General features: G+C 43.5%; 1 protein-coding gene across 3 annotated transcripts in view; it reads right to left on the reverse strand.

The window, feature by feature from the left end:
* Nucleotides 1-25,892, reverse strand: part of MYO5B (myosin VB) — a 535,083-nt gene that overhangs the window by 350,921 nt on the left and 158,270 nt on the right. For all 3 annotated transcript variants that reach the window (XR_007519178.1, XM_049900180.1, XM_049900178.1), the window contains exon 2: nucleotides 8,333-8,443. Coding sequence is in view for 2 of the 3 variants with exons in the window: in XM_049900180.1 (XP_049756137.1) it covers nucleotides 8,333-8,443 (111 nt within the window). In the remaining variant the exon portion in view is untranslated. The remainder of the gene's footprint in view (nucleotides 1-8,332; nucleotides 8,444-25,892) is intronic.

A 25,892-nucleotide genomic window follows, 5' to 3' on the forward strand; every position in this document is an offset into this window, starting at 1 on the left:
TTTTGTTTTCTTTATGTTGAGGTGTAATTCATACTGAAGGCTGTCGTCATTTGGGAAAAAAAATTTAAGCTGGAGCTCTCTTCTTGTTTCATCATATCAAAATAAATTTTAGATGAAAAATGTACAAAAATAAAAGAAAAAGAAAACGTAGATGAATTTTATTTTTTATAAGTTTTAGAAGGAAGAACTTTTAAAGGATAGTGCAAAAGTCAGAATCAAGTATAAAAATATTCATAAGTCTAACTACAACATACCCCAAAAACCCATTGCCATTGAGTTGGTTCCGACTCATAGCAATGCTATAGGATAGAGTATAACTGCCCCATAGGGTTTCCAAGACTGTAATCTTTATGGAAGCAGACTGCCACATCTTTCTTCAGTGGAGCATCTGGTGGGTTTGAACTGCCAACCTTTCAATTAGCAGCCAAGTGCTTTAACCATTGTGCCATCGGGAATCCTTAACTATAAAATAGACACTTTAAAACTACCATAAAAACAATCTTTAAAACTATCATAAAACATGATACACGAAGTCAAATGGGAGGAAGGGGCAGTGACACTCCATTATATGATAGAATTAATAAGTTTAATATCCAAAGAAATTTAAGAAATCAAAAAGAAGACTGACACCCAACAGAAAATTAGACACAGAGCACCAATCACAAAATACAACTATAAATGGACATCTCTTCAACTTGACCAGTAATCAAAGAGATGCAATTAACAGATTATTAGCACTAATATTATCCACCAGCTAAACACAGATTAGGCCACCAGGGTGGCACAGGTAAGCACTTGGCTACTAACCGAAAGGTTGGAGGTTCAAGTCCACCCAGAGGTGCCTTGGAAGAAAGGCCTGGCTGGTGATCTAATTCTGAAAAGTCACATACTTTCAAAACCTGTGGAGTGCAGTTCTACTTTGACACAGGTAGAGTTGCCATGAGTAGGAATTGACTTGATGGCAAATTTTTAAGACAATATTTAAAGACTGATAAAACTAGAAGTAGGAAATGTGTGGGCAGCCAGGTATGCTGCTTGTGGGAACAGATTTGTTCAACTTTTCTGGAGAGTAGCTGAAAACACGTATTCAGAATTTTTAATGAAAATACACTTCTTCCTTGTCCTGAGGAAACAATCTTACAGGTGACCAAACATATGGAGTCACTAAAGCTATAAGTAAAACATGATATGGACCTATATTCACTGTTACATATGTCACCAAATGAAACACATAGTATGATTCCATGTATTTAAAATTGTGTATTAAAGTGTCTAGAATGATGTTCCCACAAAAGTCTGTTAATGGGGTTTTCTTCTTTGTACAGTTTCCTGTTGTCTGTTTTTTCTTTTATATGTATGTGTGTGTGTGTGTGTATACACACACATGTCCCCAGTGCAATGCATTTCTTGACTGCTGCTTCCCTGGGCACTGACTGTGGATCCAAGTAAAATGAAATCCTTGACACCTTCAACATTTTTTATTGAATATAAACCCAAAAACTCATTGTTTCTGAGTTGATTCTGACTCATAGTGACCCTATAGGACAGAACAGAAGCTACCCCACAGGATTTCCAAGGAGTGGCTGGTGGATTCGAACTGCCAACCTTTTTGGTTAACAGCCACGTTCTTAACCACTCTGCCAACAGGGCTCCATATACATATGCATACACATACATACACATATATACACAAAAGAAAAAGAGGCTCTTTTCTTTCTGTGACAAACTCTTTTTATTAATTAAAAGTTGCGAAAGGCAGAATTGGTGTAAGGTGGAAACCTGTCAGAGAAGGAAAACTCTAGTATTTTCCACTAAAACAAGCAATTCAAAAGTGGTAAGACTGCACCCCATCAAAGGCGGAAACTTGGGAGACTTGGAATAAACAAGGCAGCTTGACTTTGTCTCATCGAGTTCTGATTCTCACAGGATTCACTGTATTAAACCTTCCCCCCATAGGACAGCAGTAAACAATTAACTACCATGAAGACGATGCAGCAACATTTTCAAAAGGTGGAAACAAGAAGAAATGGAGAGTACTCAGAGCCGGGTTTTTACTTCCAGAAATTCTAGAGTTGGTAATTGCCTTCATTTGCTGACTTTGTGGTATCGCTGAAACTCTACTCAGACCTTCCTCCATGAGCCACCTTCAAAGGCTCCCCAGTGGCGAGTCCCCTGTGTGGCCTTCCACCCCACCTCCTCAGCAGCGTAGGGAGCAGCCAACTGTGGGACCTCTCAGCTCACCTGGCCCAACCTCTCACTTTTCAGATCAGAAAGCTGGGACCTGAGCCCAGCATCTTTAAACCCTGAGGCAGAAACACTGGCGTTCCATCTTTTCTCAGACCAATCTCCTCTTGCTTTTCCCTGAAGCATGTGAAAGGAAACGCGTATGCAATTTTGTGAAAACACAGTCCTCAAATAAGCTAGTGGTATTGGTTACAGTAAAATCGACAAGGAGTGAAAATGCCCAGAGCAGCAGAAAGGAGGTAGGAGCTGCAAACTCAGCATCTGAAGCTACGGATTCTTGGTGTCTGTACACCCAGAGGGAAGGAGGGAGGGAGGAAGAAACTTAGGAACAGATTTTTTTTTCTTTAAACAGAAATTTGATTCTAACATTACTGCTAGTGTTGAACATTTGCAGCTAACATGGTGTTATTTGAAATCTAAGAGTTTATGGCAGTGATCAGGAGCCATGAATGTATGGGCCTTTGGAGGTAAAGAGGAGGCTGAATGTTGACCCTCATCACACCAGTTAATGCTCAGTCACTCCCTGGAGTAGACCTCAGCCTCCTCCCTGAGACCAGGACCGAGGAATCAAGAACAGACGGGGGTTTCCATTGGTCCCCACCTGGAATTGTAACTAGACAACAAGTAAGAATGTACAAGGAGGCACAGGGTAGAGGATTGGCCTATACTTACATTCTCCAACATGGTAGCCGCCAGCCACATTGTGCCTATTTAAACTGATTAAAACTAAATACAATTGAAACTTCAGTGCCTTAGTTACACTAGCTACATTTCAAGTGCCCAAGAGCCACATGTGGCTAGTGACTACTACATCAGACAACACAGATACAGAACATTCCATTTTGCAAGAATGTTCTATTTGACAGCACTGGTATAGATTGCTCTTAACTCTGTGGGTCTATGATTCTGTAATACTTAGGGTGCTCAAAAAATAATAGTTTAATTAAATGTCTACTTATTCATGACCTCTCTCATGTCTCCGTGTTACATGGCACTGTAGCAAGACACTATAATTATAAGAAACATCTATGAATGACAACTCCCAACCCACAGATTTGGAGCTAGTAATAATCATATGCAGTAGATACAGCAGGAGATAGAGGCTGGCTGTCTTTACCCATGAAACCAGAAGACCTAGAGAATACCAAAAAGCCAAACCCATTGCAGTCAACTCCAACACACAGCAACCCTATAGGACTGAGCAGAGCTGCCCCACAGAGTTTCCAAGGCTGTGAATCTTTACACAAGCAGACTACGCATCTTTCTCCTGCAGAGAGGCTGGTGGGTTTGAACCACCAACCTTTTGGTTAGCAGCCAAGCACTTAACCATTGAGCTACCACAGCTCCTTAGTGAAAGAATAGGCTACTAAAAATAGGGTCATCAGCTGACAAGAGGTTGGTACTGACTTGTAGGAGCTACACAGGGCATATACCAGTAGAAATGGTACTGAACTACAAGCTAAACCCTGTATTCAAGCCCTGGCCCCTCGACTGATGTAGTGGCTCTCCACCCTTCCTACGCACTGGAATCCCTGGGGAGCTTTAAAAAAAGGTACTGATGCCTGAATCTCATTACCAGATTCTGATTTAATCAGACTGGGCTGAAATCTGGATTTTGTGGTTTTCTTTTTCAAAGGGAATTCTAATGTGCAACCAAAGAGCATTGGTAGCACAGTGGTTAAGAGTTCGGCTGCTAACCAAGAGGTCAGCAGTTCAAATCCGCCAGTCGCTCCTTGGAAACCCTATGGGGCAGTTCTACTCTGTCCTATAGGGTCACTATGAGTCGGAACTGACTTGACAGCAACAGGTTTAATGTGCACCCAAAGTTGAGAACCAGTGAGCTCAAGTGCTGTGAGGTCTTGAGCACATCACTTGACTTTCATGAATCTCAGTTTCCCTAATTGTAAAATGAGAAGGTTTTTAAAAATTTAAATCACACCATTGGCGAACTTACATTTAATACTCTTGCCCTGGCCTCACAGATGTTAGGTGGGCTTGGAGATGTTGAGGCACTTGTGGAGCGTGTTGCTTTTGTTAAAGCACACATGTTCCCTTATCCTTCTCCTACTCAGAAACACTGAGCCAGGGCCTTGCACACAGGGAGTGCTCACTGCCAATGTAACTGCTGGACAGTGAATATCAACTCAGATTGGAAAGCAATTTAAATGCAAATCCATGAGACAGTTTTCCCTGCCACTAGAGGGCAGGAGCTGAGCAGTTCGTAAGGAGGTGGGAAGTTAGGAGACAAGGCCGGACATCCACAGAACTCCACTCCAAGGCTACATTTATCACCAAGGTGTAAATACATTGAAATGCTTAATCCAATCTAAAAACAGAGCACTGTGCTAACAACTGGCACACCTAAATACCTTGTATCCTTCAAAGTGTGGAGAGAAAAAGGTAGAAGACACTATCCTTTTCCCAAGAAGTTTACCATCTTCTCATTGGCTTAAACAGCGAACGTTTTAGAGGAACAATGAGAAGCTTGACAACCTTAAATAGAGGGGACAGGTTAGGAGTAAGGTGGGAGGTCCTGCCCAAAGCCAACGGTTAGGAACATCCTTGTTGTTCCATGTTGTTGTTAGGTGCTGACGAGTCGGTTCCAACTCACAGTGGCCCCATGTACAACAGAACAAAACACTGCCCAGTCCCATGCCATCCGTGCACCTGTTATGCTTAAGCCCATTGTTGCAGCCACTGTGTCAATCCATCTCGTTGAGGGTTTTCCTCTTTTTCGCTGACCCTCTGCCTTACCGAGCATGATGTCCTTCTCCAGGGACTGGTTCCTCCTGATAACACGTCCAAAGTTTGTGATACAAAGTCTTGCCATCCTTGCTTCTAAGGAGCATTCTGGCTGTACTTCTTCCAAAACAGACTTGTTCATTCTTCTGCTAGTACATGGTATATTCAATATACTTTGCCAACAGCATAATTCAAAGGCATCACTTCTTCAGTCTTCCTTATGCATTGTCCAGCTTTCATATACATATGAGGCAACTGAAGACATGGCTTGGTTCAGGTGCACCTTGGTCCTTAAAGTGACATCTTTGCTTTGTAACACTTTAAAGAGATCTTTTGCAGATTTGCCCAATGCAATGTGTCATTTGATTTCTTGACTGCTGCTTCCACGGATGTTGACTGCGGATCCAAGTAAAGTTAAATTCTTGACAACTTCAGTCTCTTCTCCATTTATCATGATGTTGCTTATTAGCCCAGTTGTGACGATTTTTGTTTTATGTTGAGGTATAAACTATACTGAAGGCTATAGTCTTTGATCTTCATCAGTAAGTGCTTTAAGTCCTCTTCCCTTTTGGCAAGCAAGGTTGTGTCATCTGCATAGCACAGGTTGATAATGAGTCTTTCTCCAATCCTGACACGACGTTCTTGTTGTTCCATAAAAGAATCTAATTTATTTTAATCCTTTGCTGCTGGAGTTAAAGCAGCACTACTTGACTTCAAGGAAAGGAAACAGGGGATGAGGAAAAGAGACTGCTGGGGTGGACTTTCTGCCTGCCTGGTATTTCAAGGGTGGGTTGATCATTGGAAGATTCTTCCTCTTCAAGGAGTCAGAGCCTAGCCATCTAATTTCTGTGCTCCAGCCCCTGGTCCAAGGCTCTGTCGAGTCACTGATGACAACTCAGAGCCGGCCATCGATACAGCTCAGCCCATGAGCGGACTGGACAGGCTCAGATGTTCGTGGCCCATTGTTTCTCAAGTGCTTCTAATCTCCAGCCCCAAGCTTCGCCTTCGATTACACGCTGACTGGTCATGTAACAGGGAGAGAGGAGATGAGCCCTGGGTGGCTGCCAGGATTAGTCATGCAGGGCCGAGTTCGTTTTCAGTCATGGAGGCAAGCATCTGCTGTTTTAGCAACACAGGAGATCATTGCTCACTACTTCCATATAACTTTTCAAAAACACCCGCCCACTCAAAAGACCCACTGAAATGATGTCTGTTGGAGTAGATGATACGCCACTCAAGTGGGTGAACTCATTTCATTTTGTTTCAGGCGTGGGGTGGGAAATTATTCAACATGGTAAACATGGCTCCATCTGTAGGGAATTTTGATTCTCAGCTCAAAACCAAGAGGAGGCTCGCAGTCTTCCTGCCAGGAGGAGGAAGGTGTGGAGTACACATCTTGGTATCAACCTTTCCTAACAAACTTATTGTCCCAGTTTTCCCAAGTGATATGCTCACATAGAAACAAAACAGAAGTTAGTACTGGGGAGATGTTCAATCTTCCTATTAGTCAACAAGTTAATCACCAGCAAAAGCATCAGACATGGTCCATTTTTCAAGCAGGTCATTACCATCTAGAAAGGGAGACAAGACCAAAATGCTTGAGGGAATTAAAGATAATCAGATAGTAATGATCAAAGGCTAAATTATATGGTACAACCTTCTATTGCTACTCAAGTTTAGAGAGAGCCTATCAATCCCTCCAGCCCAAACCTTCCCTCCAAACACTCGCTGCCTGCTCAACCCAATCCAAAGCAGATTCTTGATTTCTTCCTACCACTTCCTTCAAAACCATCTTTTTTGTGTGTGATAATTACTTCCTAAGTCAAAATCCTATTTATCTGCTTGGAAAAATAGTGACACACAATGGTGTCCAGATATATGCCCCTAACAGATGATTTGTGCATAAGGGTAATTTTACCTTTAATATTATTTCTGGTGAGATTCTACCCTTGCATATGTATTCTGATGGTATATAAAAAATTCCAAGAGTACTACAGCTTAAAGTAGGCCTTCTAGCACTGGACTATGAACTAGGATTCCCTGTTTTTTAGCCTTTGCTCTTTCATTCGTAATTACCTGTGGCCTCATATTTATTTTCTTGCACAGAAAATTGGAAAATGTCTCTTTCCTTTTTACCTCGAAGAAATTGCATTTCCATGAATAAAGGCCCTACCTCTGCCTATATCCTCAGGCTTATTGTAGGCTACCCATCTTCTTCCTCAATGGCTCCTGGAACACACTGGCCTCCTTTCCACTACTTGAACACCCAAAGGGGGCGTAACAAGGTCTCAGGGCTTTGGTATGCACAGCTCCTCCCTGGAGTAGCCTCCACCTTTGGCCCGCTGCACTCTGACTCTTTAATGGCTGGCTCCTTTTCTCAGCACCTCCTCAAGAGGCCTGGCCTCACTGAATACGCTCACCTTAGAGATTCCTTCATTTTCCCTCCCTGCACCTCATCCAACGACTTCTATACATACTGCCATTTGTCACAGCAGTTTCGCCTTTGTGTTCATGTTCAGTATTTGCTCCCTCCAGCACTAAGCTCCCCCCAAACAGCACGACTGTGACTGCTCACCGATATATATCCCATCCCCTAGCACACTGCACATACCAAGCATTCCAATATTTGTGAAATACATAAATCAAAGACGGGGTGGTCCTAAAGGGCTGATGTGAAGGAGACTGAATCAGACCTACTAGGAAGGGTAGAATCTCATAGTTACTTACCCTGTCTTCCTTTTGAGCAAAACAACTTGAAAGTCAACTAATAATAAAAATTCTTACTAGAGCAGCTAACATGTATGGAGAGTGCCTATGTGCCTGGTGCTATTCTAAGTACTTTTCACATATTAACTCATGTAATTCTCTAAACAGCCTTAGACAAGTGATCATGCCCATTTTACAGATGAATAGGTACAGAAAGATTGCTAACTTGCCCCAGGTCACAAAGGTAATAATGGCCAAGCCAGGAACCCAGCCTAGGCATGCTAGCTCCAGAGCCCATGCTCCACTGCCTGTCTGTTAGTAACTCCCTCCCTCGCCTCCCATTCATGCCTCCAACCCATGGAAGGAACCATCCTGTTCCCTCCACTCCACTGAGGAGATGCTTGCCTCAACCGCCAACAGTCTCCCAGTTGCTAACAAATGGACGCTTATTTTTTATATTACGTCTATAGAGCAGCGTTATAGTCTGGCACTCCCACGTACATTATCATTTGGCAACAACAAAAAAGGTTACAAGAGTTCAGACACGCTAATCTCCAGGAGAACCACAAGCTGTAATGCATCATCTAGCCCTGTTCAACAGACACCTGTGCATCCACCCTCCCTCAGGACTAGCACTTACAGTTTCATCTTCAAGTTTCAGCTGGAGGATCTTCTCTCCCTCCTTGTAGTCCTTGGTTAATTCTGCTGAGCGCCACACTTCTTCAGGGTCAGGGATCCAGACCCTTGTATACTGAAAGATTAAAATATAAGAAATTTAGATCCAGAGTAAAGCTTTCAGGCTTCTAAATGTGTGTCACTAGCTATGAGAAGCCCTATAGGAGAACCAGGTCTTCATTCCAGTGAGAACCCTTGCTGAGAATGCTCATTTCTACCAAGTTCCCTGCTGAGGATTTGCATTTCTAACAAGTTGCCAGGAAATTATTCATAAGCATCACCTGGGGAATCTTGTTTGTTTAAATGTAAATTCTGATTCAGTATATCTGGGGTGAAACTTGCTAGAAGTGCAAATTCTCAGCAGGGTTTAAACCTGAATGAACTGGTTCAAAGTCCTGAGGAGAACTTTAAAAGCAGTCTGGACACATCTTCCCCACCTTCTCATTTCAAGACCTAGGTGACACAACACCATAACCTGTTTACCGCCACAACTCACAGGATTGGTAACCAAGATCACCTTCTAAATCCTAAGTACCACAACCAATGAATTAAACATTCTACAAGAGAGAGTGCCCAGTCTGCCTTTGGATACATCCACCAGAGTTTGCACCATCATCTCAAAAATTGTGCTACAAACCAACAATAACACAACATACACAAAAACCAACAAAACAGCAGAGCAAATCTTCCAAGCTTGGAAATCTCTGCTCCTATTCTGCATTCAGGGACAAAGTTACTTTCCTGCAGAATGAAGGTGGTCAGCAAACAGAAAGCATATGTAAGTATCCTTAAGCTGTCAGCAACCTCCTTGATTTTATTTGTCCAGTCTTTAAGCCACAAGCACACCCCAAAAGCTCACTCAACCTTGCCCAGCAGCCATCCGGATTTGCAGACACAGTGAATTGGCCCAGTCTGCCAGGGAGGCACACAGGCAGGTGATGGCGCAGGAGCTCCTTCCACGCTTTGTCCAATGCATTCTCAGTGTATCTCGAGGATTCTTGGCCTGACTGCACATTGCAATCACCTGGAGAGCTTTAAGTACACCTCTCCTGGGTACCACCTCAGACCGGTTGAATCAGAACTGAAGGGGATATAAAAGCTCAGGAGGCAAGTCTAACGTGCAGCCAGGCAGACCCACAGGTCTGATGTACTAAATGGCAACACCTGGACCTACTGACTGCCACTCCTGGCATCCTCCTCCTTACGGTGGCTGGACGAATTTCCGATTTTTCATTTCATAGGTATGTTATTTCCAACGGGCCCGCCTGCTTTAGAAGCTGTCTGTGTGCACGCATACGCACATACAGTTTCGTGGTCACAGAACATTTTTAGCAAACCTGAGACAAATGGCTCTTTGACAGAAAGGTCAGTTAGAATGTGTGCCTGGGTGAGAATAATCTATCTCAATCACAAGCACCAGCCCCAAGCACAGACCAGCTGGGATTGCTAGGTTCTGCGTGACAGCATTGTCCTCCAGGTGGTCACTGGCCTTTTTTAAAAGCCAAGGCCCTGCGGAATTCAGTAACGAGCCGTGAAAGTCATATGGCCATAGACTCAGATCAGGCATCAATGGGAAAGCAAATACGGACCAGCTTGCCTCCCTGATATTCCAGCTCAGGATACAAAGCCAAAGCCATTTGCTTTTTGGTGTCACAAAGGAAGAAGTTCACGGAATCTCAGCCTTTCCTCTGCCTCTGAGTCTGCCTTACAGTGAGACATTACTTATCTTTATAGTAAGATGCCATAGAACTTTATAGTATCTGAGAATTTTATAGTAAGATGCATAGAATGTTCTTAAGTATCTCCAGAGAAAACTTTCAGAGTGTTTGCTGATCTTAACCGCCAACATGTCTTCTCCCCTCAAGACATCTAGCGTGCTTCCTCTGCTGTCACTTAAGCCAACCATCCATTCCGCTGTCATGACCTTGAAGATCCTGTCCCTAAGCGTCAGGTAAGTAACTTTTCCTTAGCCTTGCTATCGTTCTCGTCACACTCTATTCTGAGTAACGCTCCTGAGACTTCCAAAGTACACCCAAGAAATTTTACTCAACGCAAAATCTCCACTCAGTGAAAACAGTGTGAGGAATGGCTCACTGATAATAGATGAGTGACTACTGAGTGGCAGAGTGACAAATAACTAAAGAAGAATGGGCAAAATCTCAAAAGGAACTGCATGAAGGTGATGTTACATGGCGATCCTCAAGCTGTGTGAGTGACTGGAAGCCAAGAAGCCCAGTTCTGTCTTCGCCAGGGACTCCCCTAACCTTAACTCAGCTGCCCACGTGCCGCTCCATAACCCATTGCTATCCAGTCGATCCCTACTCACGGCAACCTTATAGGACAGAGTAGAACAGCCCCATAGGGTTTCCAAGGCTGTCATCTTTATGGAAACAGATTTCCATATCTTTCTGCCACAGAGCGGCTGGTAGGTTTGAACCTCTGATCTTTTGGTTAGCAGCCGAGTGCTTAACCACTGGGTCACCAGGGCAGTTATTACATCCACCTCTGCGGACTCTCGCTGCCTGGCTGCATCTCTGAATAATTCTTACTCCAGGAGAAACCATTTATCGTGCAACTTAAATCACCTCTTCTCCTAAATCGGTGGAGAGCACCTGGTGGCAGAAAATTGGCTTCTACTCGTTCCCATTCCCACTGAACCTAGCACAGCATCAGGGGTATAACAGAACTCTCATCATATTTTAGCTTCTTGCTATTCATAGCAAGGACTCTCAGCATCACCGTCACCTGGGAGTTTGTTAGAAATGCACAATCTCCTCTCCCTCCTGGAGCCACTGAAACAGAATCTCCTTCCTGACTACTTGCTCTTCTGCTACCACCATGCAATCTCACGCTTCCACACCCTTGTATACAGGCCAGCAAACTGCAGCCATGTGCCAAATCTGACACGTTACCTGTTTTTGTACAGCCCATGAGCTAAGAATGATTCTTAAATTTGTTTAATATTGAAAAAAAATCAAAAGAATGATATCCATGTGATAATATGTGAAAATTAAAGTCAAATTTCAGTGCCCATAAAGTTTTATTAGAGCACAGCCACACGCATTCATTTACTATTGCCTATGGCTGCTTCTGCACTACAGTGACAATGCTGAGTAGATGTGACAGCGACTGTATGGCCTGAGAGCCTAAACTATTTACTGTCTGGCCCTTTACAGAAAAAGTTCACCATCCTCTGCCTTTGTACACGCTATTTCCTTGACCCAGAATACCCTTTCCTAACTTGCTCGTATAGGGAGAGTCTGAGTACCAGCACCTTCTCCTCACTGAAGACTTCTCCCTTGTTGCTGACAGGATTCATCCTTCCCAACTGCCACAATAATCCTTCCATGATTAAATTTCATCTCACTACTGCAAGATCTTTCAGCTACACGTTGTATCCCTGGTATCCAGCACATAATACATGCTCACTAAATGTTCACCGAGTACAGGAATTGGTAGACAAAGAATACATATTTATGGGGCACCTGGTTTATACACATATAGCATATATTCTAAGGGATGATGTGACCAATTCTTAAGGAAAGGAAAGGAAAGAACTATTCAATGGGGGTGTGGGGAAAAAGGGAGATAGATGGGAAACAACAGTTAACACCAATTTAAAAAGAGAGGAAGGGGGTGGCCAAATTCTTCCACAACTTTTAAAAAGATAGTGTGTCTGCAGATATGGTCAAAGAAGCTTTAGACTCAAATCCAGTGAACGTTTGCGCCGCTAATACAGGCCAGCTCTGTGCTAGATGCTGTCATGTTTCCTCAGTCTTCACATGCGTTGAGATTGTAGTGGCTCATTGTTAAAGTGGAATGAAGGAAGCTCTCATTCTGATGGTGCAGGATCTTTGATATCTGCAGACAGGCCTCCCCTCTGCTCCCCACCTCCTCGTCTTACTCCACTCTACCACATGGATTCTCAACACTAATGTGCCTAAGAACTACTGAGCAGCTGTTTACCTGACTTCATGCACACCACAATTAATAAGTGATTTATGGGACTTTCTAGGGTAACTTTAACTATAATCAAACTACCCCTTATGTGCTGACTTTGCAAACATTCACCCATCTCCCCTCCCGCCCTCCCCCCATAGACTCGCCCACCCTAGGAAGATGCAATGCCTCTGTGATCAAGCACAATGCTGTACGTGATCAGCACAAAAGAAATGGTCAAAACACACACACACACACAAAGACTAGGAGAAGGGAGGGCCAAGTGCCACAGCAGCTAGCAAAGACTTGAAGATGGAAGACAGAAGTGAACTTTGAAGATGGAAAGGATTTGGAGGAGAAGAGAATCAGTGCCTCTAAGAAGCACCCATATGAATCAAGGTGCAGCACTGCACGCCCACAGCAGACCGGCTACAAGAAGATGGCTGGGGAATAAAATGGGGGAGAAAGGCTGCAGTGGTCCTGGGCAGGGCCTCGATGTCCATGAACAGCCAGTCTCCTCATTAGGTCACCCAGGAGCCGTCATAGGTTTCTGAGCAGTCAGGTCTTATGGGGTGAACGTGAGTTTGGGAGACTACCTGGCCGTGACACATGGAATGGGCTGAAGAGGTAGAAGACCCAGAGGAAGGCTCTCCAGGTGCCTCCTACAAGAGCCGAGAAATGACACACTCAGTCCCTGAACCTGGGTGTTGGCAACAGGCACAGAAACACAGGAAACATTCTGGATGCGGATATCCTGCCTGTGCCGGGGAAAGATGCCTGGGAAACACTTTACAAAACACTTTTTTAAAGAAGCCAGGCACAGAAGATCACATATTGCAGGATTCCTTTTATATGAGATATCTGGAGTAGCTAAATCCACAGAGACAGAACGCAGACCGGTGGTAACCAGGGGCAGGGGGGAGGGAAGAACGAGGAGCGACTGCTGAGTGGGCACAGGGTTTCCTTTTGCGGGTGATGCAAATGTCTTGGAACTAGAAAGAAGTGGTGGCTGCACAGCCGTATTAATGTGCCAAATGCCACTGAATTGTTCGTTTTAAAAGTTAATTTTATGTTATATGAATTTTTTGTTAATAAAAAACAAAGCAAAACAAAATGTGGTTTTGGCTGCAGAGGATGCAATGGCATCTTACACACCCTTCTCCTGAAATGGGTTCTCGCTTCTAGCCTCTGGGGAAGCACTAAGATCAAACATACGCTGTTAACAGAATGCCATCGTTTTTAAGGGCTTCAAGATGAAAGAGAAAGCAGAATTCCTCTCTAAAACCACTGCCAGCTTTCCCGTAAGGCAGCAGGCTAGGAAAGACAGGCTCACTCACATAAGCCAATTATAGTGCTGCTCAATTTATCACTACCCTGTTATAGCAATGCTTAAGTCCATCGTATCAAAGTAAATAAAATAACACGTCTGATCTAATTACCAAAGAAAAGTTCGTGGTCTTTCTTTTGGAAAGGGTCCGGTGTATTAACTGGAGAAGGCAGAACTCTGTGCGAATTGCAAACACATTAGTACACAGCTAATCTCCGCCCTCCTCTCTCCATTCCTTCCTTCTCTGCAGGGCCAGCCTGGAGGCAGTTCTCCATGCAGCTGGAGGAAGTGCTGCCTCTGACAGGAGTTCTCCACCCTGGCTGCATATGAGAATACCTGCAGAGCTTTTAAAAATCCCTGTTCCCCCACAATACAGGGGAGGTCAGCACAACTGGACTAAACCAAAAGCAAAGAAGTTTCCTGAATAAACTGAATGCTTCGAAGGCCAGCATAGCAGGGGGAGGGGTCTGGGGACCATGGTTTCAGGGGACATCTAAGTCAATTGGCATAATAAAATCTATTAACAAAACATTCTGCATCCCACTTTGAAGAGTGGCGTCTGGGGTCTTAAACGCTAGCAAGGAGCCATCTAAGATGCATCAATTGGTCTCAACCCACCTGGATCAAAGGAGAATGAAGGGCACCAAGGACACAAGGTGATTACGAGCCCAAGAGACAGAAAGGGCCACATGAACCAGCGCCTACATCATCCTGAGACCAGAAGAACTAGATGGTACCCGGCTACAACCAATGACACCCCTGACAGGGAACACAACAGAGAACCCCTGAGGGAGCAGGAGAGCAGTGGGATGCAGACCCCAAGTTCTCATAAGACCAGACTTAATGGTCTGACTGAGACTGGAAGGACCGCGGTGGACACGGCCCCCAGACCTTCTGTTGCCCCAGGACAGGAACCATCCCTGAAGCCAACTCTTCAGACATGGATTGGACTGGACAATGGGTTGGAGAGGGATGCTGGTGAGGAGTGAGCTTCTTGGATCAGGTGGACACATGAGACTAGGTTGGCATCTCCTACCTGGAGGGGAGATGAGAGGGTGGAGGGGGTTAGAAGCTGGCGAAAAGGACACAAAAAGAGAGAGTGGAGGGAGACAGCAGGCTGTCTTATTAGGGGGAGAGTAATTGGGAGTGTGTAGCAAGGTGCATATGGGCTTTTGTGTGAGAGACTGACTTGATTTGTAAACTTTCACTTAAAGCACAATAAAAATTATTTTAAAAAAGAAAAAAAAAATCCCTGTGCCCAGGCCATACTCCAGACTGATTACATCAATCTCTGGGGTGGAAAACAGGCAGTGTTGTTTTTTTAAAGCTTCCCTGATGAATTCAATGTGCAAGCAAGTGTGAGAACCAGCAGCCTTCATGGTTTGATTTGGTAACTGTGATTTGAAGGGCATCACAGACCCTTGTGTACCCAGAGGTTTCTACCCTCCAGTCTGTGGCTGAGCATGAAATTCCAGCCCATCAATTCTCTCCCCTGAGCTAAAAGCAGTCTTTTCAGAAACTCCCTATTAAAATGTAAATACAACAGCCAGAAGAGTAAAGCATTTACCTATTTATACTAATTATCTGCCATATAGTACTGTGGTTAAGTGCTATGGCTGCTAACCAAAAGGTCTGCAGTTAGAATCTACCTGGCGCCTCTTGGAAACTCTATGGGGCAGTTCTACTCTGTCCTATAGGGTTGCTATGAGTCAGAATCTACTCGACAGCAATGGATTTGGATAGCACAGTGGTTAAGTATATGGGCTCTAGAGTTAGACAGCATGGGTGAGAATTCCAGCCGCATCACTTATTAACTTGGGTGACTTAATCTGTCTGAGCTCTGTTTCCTTGGTTGTACAATAGGGATAAAAATGATAAATACCTCACAGAGTGTTCCAAGAATTAAGTGAGATCTCACATTATCAGAGTACTGTAAGTATTAGTCAATAATAATGACGATGGTGATGACACTATATACTGTTTTGTCTAGAAAGCAGCATTCTAATGGGATCTTGCACAGGATTAAAAACCAAAAATTAAACCCGTTGCTATTGAGTCAATTCCAACTCATCAAGACCCTACAGGGCAAAGCAGAACTGCCTCATAGGGTTTCCAAGGAGTGGCTGGTAGATTTGAAATGCCAACCTTTTGGTTAGCAGCTGAGCTCTTAAGCACTATGCCACCAGGACTTCAATTACACAGGATTAGGAAATGGAAAAACAACAGAGCCAAAGTCCTGTTGACGCCCTGCAAGTCATAGTTCATTGGCAGTCCAGCCTTTCCTTACAGTCAATACTTAGATTCAGCCTACTTCAACCCCAAACCTGAGACGTGAACTCTCAGTGCTGGTTGGCACGTTAGAATTATCTGCAGATCTTTAAAAAATTAAAGCAAAACAAGGCCCCCGGTCCCATACTTGAATAATTAAATTAAATCTCAGGGGTTGGGACTCAAGCACTGTATATATTTTTTTAAGCTCCTCCAGTAACAAATGTGTCATCAGAGTTAAAAACCAGTGTTTCAGTGTGAGCCTGAAAATCAAAGTGAACGCTGGGAAAAAAAGAGAATAGAGACATTAGACTTAAGAAGGAAGTCACCACCATAACCCTACACTGATATAAGTAATTTTAAGCGCTTTAATCATCATTTCAGCTAATTTTACAATTGAGGTAAGACAAGCAGGATTATTACTCATAGTTTATAAAGAAGAAACCCAAGGGTGCAAAGTACTAGACAATTTGCCCAAGTTCACAGTGAAGTGCTGAGTCGGGAAATTTCTCAGTCTCTGATTTAAGTCCTTCACTGTGTTCCTCATGGAGAAATATTGATTTTCTTACAGCAGCACAGGCCCCACTTAGTATGTATGTTATATAGGTAAAGTGTCTTGTAACTACACATGAAAAAAAGAAAGTGCAAGTGCTCGTTTACAATGACACATGGAGTTAAGCCGTTATGTAGTTTCAGTGTTAAGCACCAGCAAGATTGAAGTTTCAGTTGCAACTCAGTCTTGACTTGAAGCAAAGCGGTTCTGGGTATAGTCCCCTGGGAATGGACAAGAGGGGATCCCAGAGCCTAACCCGATGGCTGACCAGACCAATTGTCTGTCCACTCCTACCCAGGTTTAGGGGTCCGAGCGCAGAAACACTGTCTGCCATGTTCACCACTACATCCCTAGCTCTGAAATAACACCCACTGTTTAGCAGACACTCAAAGCTCTGCTCTATAATTAAAATCAGGGCTCTGGTGAGGGCTGGGGTCCTTTTGATAGAACAGAGAAAGCAGTCACCAAGCATCTTCTCAGGACATGGAATTTTGTGACAGAGCTCATTGGGATGAAGATGCAAGATCAAGTTGGTCAGCTTCCATTCCTCAAGGCACAAGGCAGATACCAAACTTGCCCCATTCGAGGCCAGTTTAAGATCAATCACTGTTGTGGATTGAACTATGTTCCCTAAAAATGTGTATTGTAAATCCCAACCCCCATACCTGTGGTTAGAATCTCATTTGGGAATGGGTTTTCTTTGTTACATTAGTAAGGCAGTATTAGTGTAGGATGTGTCTTAAATCTCTTTTGAGTTATAAATGCAGATTAAGCAAGCAAGAAGAACTGGGAGAAGACAGATGCTAGGCCACATAATGGCCACCAAGGGACAAAGGAACAGAAGCTGAAAAGAGATAAGGGCCTTCCTCCAGAGCGAACACAGAGAGCAAGCCTTATCTTAGAGTCTGTGCCCTGAATGAGGTCTTCAAGCTTTCTAAACTGTGAGAAAATTTGTTTGTTAAAGCCACACACTTGGGGAGTTTCTGTTACAGCAGCACTAGTTAACTAAGGCTATCACAGACAGGACCATTATCTTAGTCATCTAGTGCTGCTATAACAGAAATACCACAAGTGGTTGGCTTTAACAAAGAGAAATTTATTTTCTCACAGTCTAGTAGGCTACAAGTCCAAATTCAGGGCACCAGCTCCAGGGGAAGGCTTTCTCTTTCTCGGCCTTCTCATCACTCTTCCCCAGGACTAGGAGTTTCTCCGCACAGGGACCCCGGGTTCAAAGGATGCACTCTGCTCCTGGCACTGCTTTCTTGGTGGTATGAGGTCCCCTCTCCGCTCGCTTCCCTTTCCTTCTTTTTATATCTTGAGAGATAAAAGGTGGTGTAGGTCACAGCCCAGAGAAACTCCCTTTACACGGGATCAGGGATGTGACCTGGGTTACAATCCCTCCCTAGTCATCTTCAGCACAAAATTACACTCACAAAATGGAGAACAACCACACAATACTGGAAATCATGGCCCAGCCAAATGGATACAATTCATGACACGTATCAACAAACATCACCAGCACAGAAACAAGTACATGGATAGGCTACAGGTTTCTGGGAAAAGACTGGCATCATTGTCAAAAAGCAGGGTGGTGAAGCCTAAAGCTCAGATGCTGCCTGAAGCAGAAAGCATCACATCCTAGCAAAAGGGATGGCAAACTGCTTCCTCCAACCTTGGCCCCCAGGTCCAGGTATAGGTACAGGAGGGTAAGCTGAAAATCATGGTGCTAAGAGACTAAAAAAAAAAAAGCCTTAGGCCAAATAAACCTTTGCCCCCTTATGAAAAATGGAGATACTCATAGCTCAGTTCTTAGTGAGGTTAGGAAAACACATTTAAATACTTCCTAAGAATGTCATACATCATGTTCTCTATTTGGTGTAAACATGTCCATTTTGAAGCTTCCTGTGTTAAAGTAACAGTTTTCTGGGGAAGGGGAGGTATGTACAGCAAAAAACACTTCCAAACTAAGCCAATAGTTTTACTACACCACCACACAGGAGTTTCCCAAGTGGCTTAGTACCTGGCAAAGAAGTGCCATGTGGTGGGAATTACAAAAACACCTCACCTAACTGCCCTTGTAGTAGGAAGTGCATCACATTTCATCCTTCTGCAAAGAGTCTAGATGACAAAGACGAAGCTTTTTACCCCATCAGAACTGAACCCCCACACTCCTCGCCACATTTATCGATGTCTGAAGACAGTGTTCATGGGCCAGATACCAAGCACATCCTGAACCCATTGGTAATGATTTGTCCCTCAAATTTTGGGGGCCAAAGTCAAGAAGCTTCCCCACCCTTCTGTTGTTGGGCACCTTCCCTTTCCATTTAGTGGACTTTGCTGTGGGAGACAGGATAGCAAGGAGGTGAAGAGTCAGGCATAGGGTACTAGTCCCAGCTCCCATCGTCGAATAAGGTTCTATACTTTCGAGGCTCAGTTTCCTCAACTGTAAAGTGGGGCAAATACCTTCTGCATCAGGGCTGTTGGTTAGATTAAATGAAATAATGCATATAAAACTAAGCATATGGCATACAGTAAGTGCTCAATAGCTATCAGTACTATGGGAGGCGCTCAGGCCCTAGGAATGAAGAAGACACAGAGAACTCCCTCCAGGAAAGCACAGACAGAACCAAATAATCCCAGCAGAACAGTGTGCATATAAAGCACCATGGGAACACAGAAGCTCCTCCCTTCCAACTTCCTTCCTGAGTCAGTTCACTCCGCCTCCAGCAGCAAGCCAACCTTCATAGTTTCCGTTTACTTATTCCCGTTAAAGGCTTCCTGGACTAGTAATAACCTTCCCTTTTCCCCAAATGCTCTTCACTAAGAAGCTCTCTGTCATCTAATGCCAGAGTGAATTGTGCGTAAATATACTTATTTGTCCAGAGCCAACCAAAAACCAAACCAAACCCTTTGCCATGGAGTCGATTTCAACTCAAAGTGACCCATAGGACAGAGTAGAAGTGCCCCATAGAGTTTCCAAGGCTGTAATCTTTACAGAAGCAGACTGCCACATCTTTCTCCCATGGAGTGGCTGGTGGTTTCGAACTACTGACCTTCCAGTTAGCAACTAAGTGCCTAACCACTGCACCACCAGTGCTCCTTAAAAAAAAAACAAATAAGAGCCAACTAAATGACTCAAAATTCATGTATTATTTCTGCACCAACCAGGTGAGTTCCTGAAGCCCAACCCAGATCCCTCCCAACCGCTCTCCATGTTCTTTCCTAAATGAGAGTGAGCCAGGCTAATCAGAATGCCAGGAGGAAGAACTATAACATAATGCATACAGACTGGGCAAGCAAAAAGCCCCTCTAGCACCCTTGGGGTAAAGGAAGACAGAAAGAAGCAGAGAAGAAAACCTCATTTGTGAAGAATTAAATCCACAAGATGAAATAGCAAAGTTATTATAAAATCCAATACCTCCTTACCATTTAAATGAAAGAAAAGTCAAACATCCAAAAAGCAAATCCATCTAACTATTTCTGGCGCTGGCAGTCAGATTCAGATTTTTGATATTTGCTATCTTATGTGCTTATAGCACTATGTCATCTGAACACAGCAGTCTTTTGAGAAAGGCTCATGTCTTTGTGGTATTTGATTATGTTATCAGTCACAATTACGTTTTAATCCACATTGTCTATCTGCATTTGAAGTTAATGAAGAACTGAGTCTCCATGTGCTATGACTGGTGAAGGCAAAATCTATCTTTTACAGTTCTGCAGATGTTAATAGAGTAAGCAGTATGTCCTCAAGTGACAAACTGCCAAGATGGGAAGTGCTTGGTGTACAGGCTGCATTGCTGAGTCATTTTATACAACCAGACTATATCAGCAGCATACTTGTTGGTGACGGAAACTGCCAAGACTCTTCAGGCTTAAAAACAGCTGTTAACGCAACATGTTGATGATACACTTACTTCTGAATTTCCAGTGTTTAACTTCATCAACAGACCTCATATGAGTTTAGCACCTCCTGCATATCTACTTCCAAATAAACTTGGAAAGTAACTCCCTGAGTCTGAACCGGGCACCACGGACATACTCTTGAAGACTGTGGATGGCCTAAGCGGAAAGATCATTGAAAGTTCTCCATTTAAAAGTGGTGTGTTGATGGCAAGTGGGCTTTAAAATGCTGAACGTTAGGTCAATTACCTGCTTGCCAAAGAAGTTAAAAAAAAAAATAAAAAAAGATTTACTTGAAGCTAGTACATAAAAATGTCACGTCTGGATCCTATCAGAAAGCGAAAACTTTGTTTAAATTGACTTAAACCCACCATGGTTACGGCTCCTGGATTGTGAAATCTCCCTGTATAGATCAAGTCAGTAAATGAATTAGGCAATCCATTGTCATATTAGAAAATTTTAAGTCATCTTAAACAGTTTTCCAGGCCATACCATCTTCATTTCCATCTAAACGCTTTGAGGTGAACCAAGTGTTTAAATCCATATGTGATACTCCCACTAGATATCTGTTTTACTCTTTCATCCTGTGGGTATATATTCCCGGCCTCTACAATCTAAGACTAACATATTGCTTTCCAAAAAATAAAAACAAAAACACAAAGAGTCTTAGATCTTTGTTTCCAATCACCATAACTCTTGTTATTAGGAAGGCATAGCCCTGGAAACACTAAAGTCTGAGTTGAACTTGATTGCTTCCTTTTTTTTTTTAATCTGTTTCATTATTTGATCTCTCCAAGCAACCGAAGCCAACACTGGCTGAAGTCATTTCAAGCTAAGCTAACCTTTCCAAACAATACTTCATTGATCAAAATAAAGTCAGAGAGAAAATGCATAGAGACACTACTCTTTTAAGAGAAAGAATTTTAGGGAAACTGGACATGAGCATACACTGGTTTGTTCTTGTTTTATCTTCAAGAGATCATCTATGTGAGAACCTAAACTCTTCATGCACTTGTATTTGGGATCTCAAGCCAACTCTCAATTTTCCTTCCACCAGGATAAGGCACGCTAGTCTCTTTGGGCTCCTCAATAAACTATATTCAACTGTTGCACGTCCCCCATTAACTACAAGGCCTACAGACTGGCATACAAACTCCAGTTCATTCAATCATCCATAAGTATATACTATCCATCTACTATGTGACACACACTGGGCAAGGGGCTAGGACAGTGAAAAAGCAGACATGGACCCTATCTTCACAGATCTCAGACCAGTTGAAAGACAGGATGCAAATAACCTACTGGGTTTGTCAATACTGCTTCAACAGCAAAGATACTCACAGAATATAATGGGGGGACTCAACTAGTCTGATGAGGCATTGGTGGTTCAGTGGTAGAACTCTTGCCTTCCATGACAGAGACTCAGGTTTGTCTCCCGGCCAGCATACTTCATGACACCCTCCGTCAGTGGAGGCTTGCATGTTGCTACGATGCTCAAGAGGTTTTATAAAAGCGTAGCTTCCAGACTAAGATGGACCAGGAAGAAAGGCCTGAAGATATACTTCTGAAAATCAACCAGCAAAAACTACATGGATCACAACAGTCCAAACTGCAACCGATCATGGGGGATGGCACAGGACCAGGCAGCATTTCATTCCACTGTGCATGGGGTTGCCATGAAGCAGGGCGCCAACTTGACACCAGCTACCAAGAACAACAAGCGTAGTCTGAGTCATTGGGAAAGGCTTCACTGGAGGAGTAATAGCCAAGCTGAATCCTGGAAGGCCAAGGAGTAGTCTAGGCAAGGTGAGAAAGGAGGAGTGTTCTAGGCTGACAAGATACCCCTAGAGTCACTTCCTGGGACATAAAGGAAGACTGCTTTTTGAGGAAATGAAAGGTGGCCTGTAATGGTAGGACACAGACCCCAGGGAAGAGAAAAGGGCTCAAAATGGCACTGGGGAGAGATGGAGGAACCAGATCTAGGAGGTTCTTAGAGGCTACATTAAGGATTTTATATTAGTCCATGGCCAATGGAAAACCACGTATGGGGTTTTAAACATGGGAGGGACATGATCAAAACTGCATATTTGAAAGATCAGTATCCAGAGACTGATGTATATGGAAAAGGATTCTCAATATGAGACTGTAATTAAATCTCCCAATGTGCATGGTTCCAATTCTTTCCCTCTATCCTCCCATGAGCATTCACACACAATGAAATCATTTATCCTGTCCCCACCCCCAAATAAACTGCTGTCTTTGAAATTCTGTCCCTGAATATTCCCATTACTGCATTTACTTGGTACTTTATCATCGCAGGCTGCTAAACTGCCATTCACACTACACTTTAGTGAAACATTCATACAGCTTTTGAATCTTCCTTATTCATGAATTATTTTTATTTTATCCTCACCTATATCTCCCAACTTTTATCCACTTTATGTTTAAATATGGAGCTTATCTGGAGTTTCATAGAGTTGAATGGAAAAGGTTAACATTATGAAGAAGAAAACATCCTACCGGCGTACATCAGCAAACAGGTACAGTAATAGCATCTAAAACTCTGAGACTTCAGGGAAAAGGGGGGAAAAAAAACCTTCCAGAACCAACATACACACTCACTGAATACCAACCCACTGCTGCTGAATCAATTCTGACTCGTAGCGACCCTACAGGACAGAGTAGGACTGCCCCACTGGGTTTCCAAGGAATGCCTGGTGGATTTGAACTGTCGACCTTTTGGTTAGCGGCCATAGCATTTAACCACTGCACCACCAGGGTTTCCGCTCATTGAATAAATAGCAGGTGTGAAACGGATGGTGACTTCACAGCTAGGAAGTTAAAGAGTTGCCTGCTGCTTAAATCACCATTACCCAAAGACTTTTAAACAGTGCCTCTGATTTCCATTCCGGTTTTGAGAGGAATTACTGAGCAGACATTATCAATAATGAATTCTGCCTATTTAGAACTGAATCATTCTCTAGAGAGTTATATCCAGTGTTAATATCAAGCAAACAGAGCTGCTGGATAGCCATAGACTCTCTCAGGTGACCGTGGCTAACTCAAACTCTTCTATGCCAGATGAATGTACTTAAGAGACATATTCAGTTAGGGATTCATATTGAAATGTCCTCTCGTGCCCAATCGGAAAATGAGTCTGCATTTTGAAAGAAAAGCTAGCTACTCTGACTCTCTCTGTTACCAGATAGCACCAAGGAGAGTTTAGAAAAGGAGCAGGGGACAGACAGCGTTGATGTGAAATGTACCCTTTATACGCTCTACTGTAAAGCATTACAGGGGAAAAGGATTCATCTTAAACAGAAAAGCTAAAACAAGAGAAAGCGGGCTCATCTTCTCGATCCAAAACTTTGCCTTCCCCTCCCCACAAAAAAAATTAAAAAAGGAGTAATCATGAAAAACCATTTACGGAGGGGATACGGAATGAGGAGACCAATGATACTTCCTGTTCTATTTGTATGTTGTAAAAATTGCTAAGGTAAACCATTGCTAAGGAGCCCTGGTAGCATAATAGTTAAGCACTCGGCTGCTAACCAAAAGGTTGGCAGTTCAAACCCATCAACTGCTCCACGGGAGGAAAGACTTGACGATCTCCCATAAAGATTACAGCCTCGGAAACCCTTGGGGCAGTTCTACACTCTCCTGTAGGGTTGCTACGAGTCAGAATTGACTCGACAGCACACAACAACAACAACAAACCAGTGCTGGACCTGATTACGGATTTAGAAGTGGAAGCCTTTGCCCTTCTGCCTTCTTCAACTCACTGGGCAGCATTAATACACCAATCAGTTGAGCAGTGCTGCTCTAAAAGACAGTGTTCTATGTGACCACTGCTACTGTTACTAATAACACAGTGACCCAGGGAGGCAGGTGACAAAAAAGCATTCCAGTCTTACATCGAGCATGCCACCGGCAAGTTCTAGAGGACTTGTATGTATAGCACTTTTAAACTGGAAACATTTTAAATGCACAGAAGCTCAGAAACTCTAGGGCAACAACATAAGCCTGCTCTCCAACAAAATTCTCACTTTCATACAGATGACTTGTATACTACATAGCCAATAAAGCTTTTGGCAAATGCATTAGTAGATTAATGGTGGGTGCTGAAATAGGTGTGAATCCCTATTTTAATAAGTACACACCCCAGGTGTTAAATCATCCAGGTTTGGGGAACAGCTTGAGTCATATGTTGTGTTCTTTCCAGCGCTGCTGAGGTATTAAGATGGGGATCCATCTCCAGTCTACAGCTCAAGCTTCCCCAGTGGCCCCTGCAACCCGGGCCTTCATGGAGACTCGGCATACCATGAATGAGAGCCTGGGGAAACGTCACAAAAGGACGACCAAAACTCCTCCAACAAAGGAAGTGATCTAAGCAGTCCCACCTTACATAAACAGAAAATGCACAAAAGGAGACAAAGTACAAGAATACCAACCACCCTGGTTCTGGACACAGGCTGAGTCGTATTAATTCTTTTCAGCAGCACTGAGAACATGGAGCTGGGAGTGTCAAGCAAAAGACAATTGTGTCTTGGTGTGGAAGAAGCGTGGGTCGGGTTGACAGGACCTCCCTCAGTATCCAAACGGCAGAATTAACTGCCTTGGGCAAATCCTTCCCATTCTCTGGGCCTTGGTTTTCTCAGTGAGCAGGTTGAACTATAATAACCCCTAAACACTTCGTCTGCATTTATCATTCAATTGCCTTCCTATCTCCCAGTAAGAGGACTTTCCAGGGTAAAATCTTTTATTCCACCTTCCCACATCCATGGTTTGTGCCTCAACAGATGGGCCTCTCTCTGATCCCAGAGACCTTCAGAGCCCTTCAGAGTTCAGTGCTTTGCTTTCAGGCTGTACCCTTACTCAGCAGGTGAGGGAAGTGAGGTCCACACTCAGTGCCGTGTCCAAGAGCTCGCTTCTCTCTAGAGTCGAAACTATCCTGACTGATGGAAATGGGTTAGAGGAGAAAGGTTCTGGCCAAAAGAAAAAAAAAAAAGAAAGAAAGAAAATTATTGGATGATTAAACAGACGAGTGACTGGCTGTTCCCTCTCCTGCTGTATCCACCATCTGCTTGTGTGCTTGTGTTTAACACCGCACTTTCATATTTTGGTTAACGCTTAGCTGGACAGTCTGTGTTAACTGCTAACAGAAGGATAAAGAACAGAGTTCCAGCACGCACAGCTGAGGTGTTAACTGTCAAAACGCCACCGAATTTCTCCCCTAACAAATCTGAACTCCCCACATCCAAGGGCTTCACATGAGCTAAATGTTGGCCAATCTCCCTATCCACTGGTGCCCATCTTATACACTGTCCATCCATAATATGCACTTCTCACACTCAGGTCTTGTGCAAGCAGGTCCCCACTGCCCTCTCTCCTGAGCACTGTACAGCTAGGAAAGTACTGTTCATTTAGTGTGCACTACAGTTTTCAAAGGTTTCACAAATATGAATTCTCAGAACTGCATGATATAGGAAGCATAAGTGTTCCTAGATGCACTTTATAGGAAAGAGCACTGAGATTCAG

This window comes from Elephas maximus, chromosome 11 (assembly GCF_024166365.1).
Source record: "Elephas maximus indicus isolate mEleMax1 chromosome 11, mEleMax1 primary haplotype, whole genome shotgun sequence".
Classification (NCBI taxonomy): Eukaryota; Metazoa; Chordata; class Mammalia; order Proboscidea; family Elephantidae; genus Elephas; species Elephas maximus.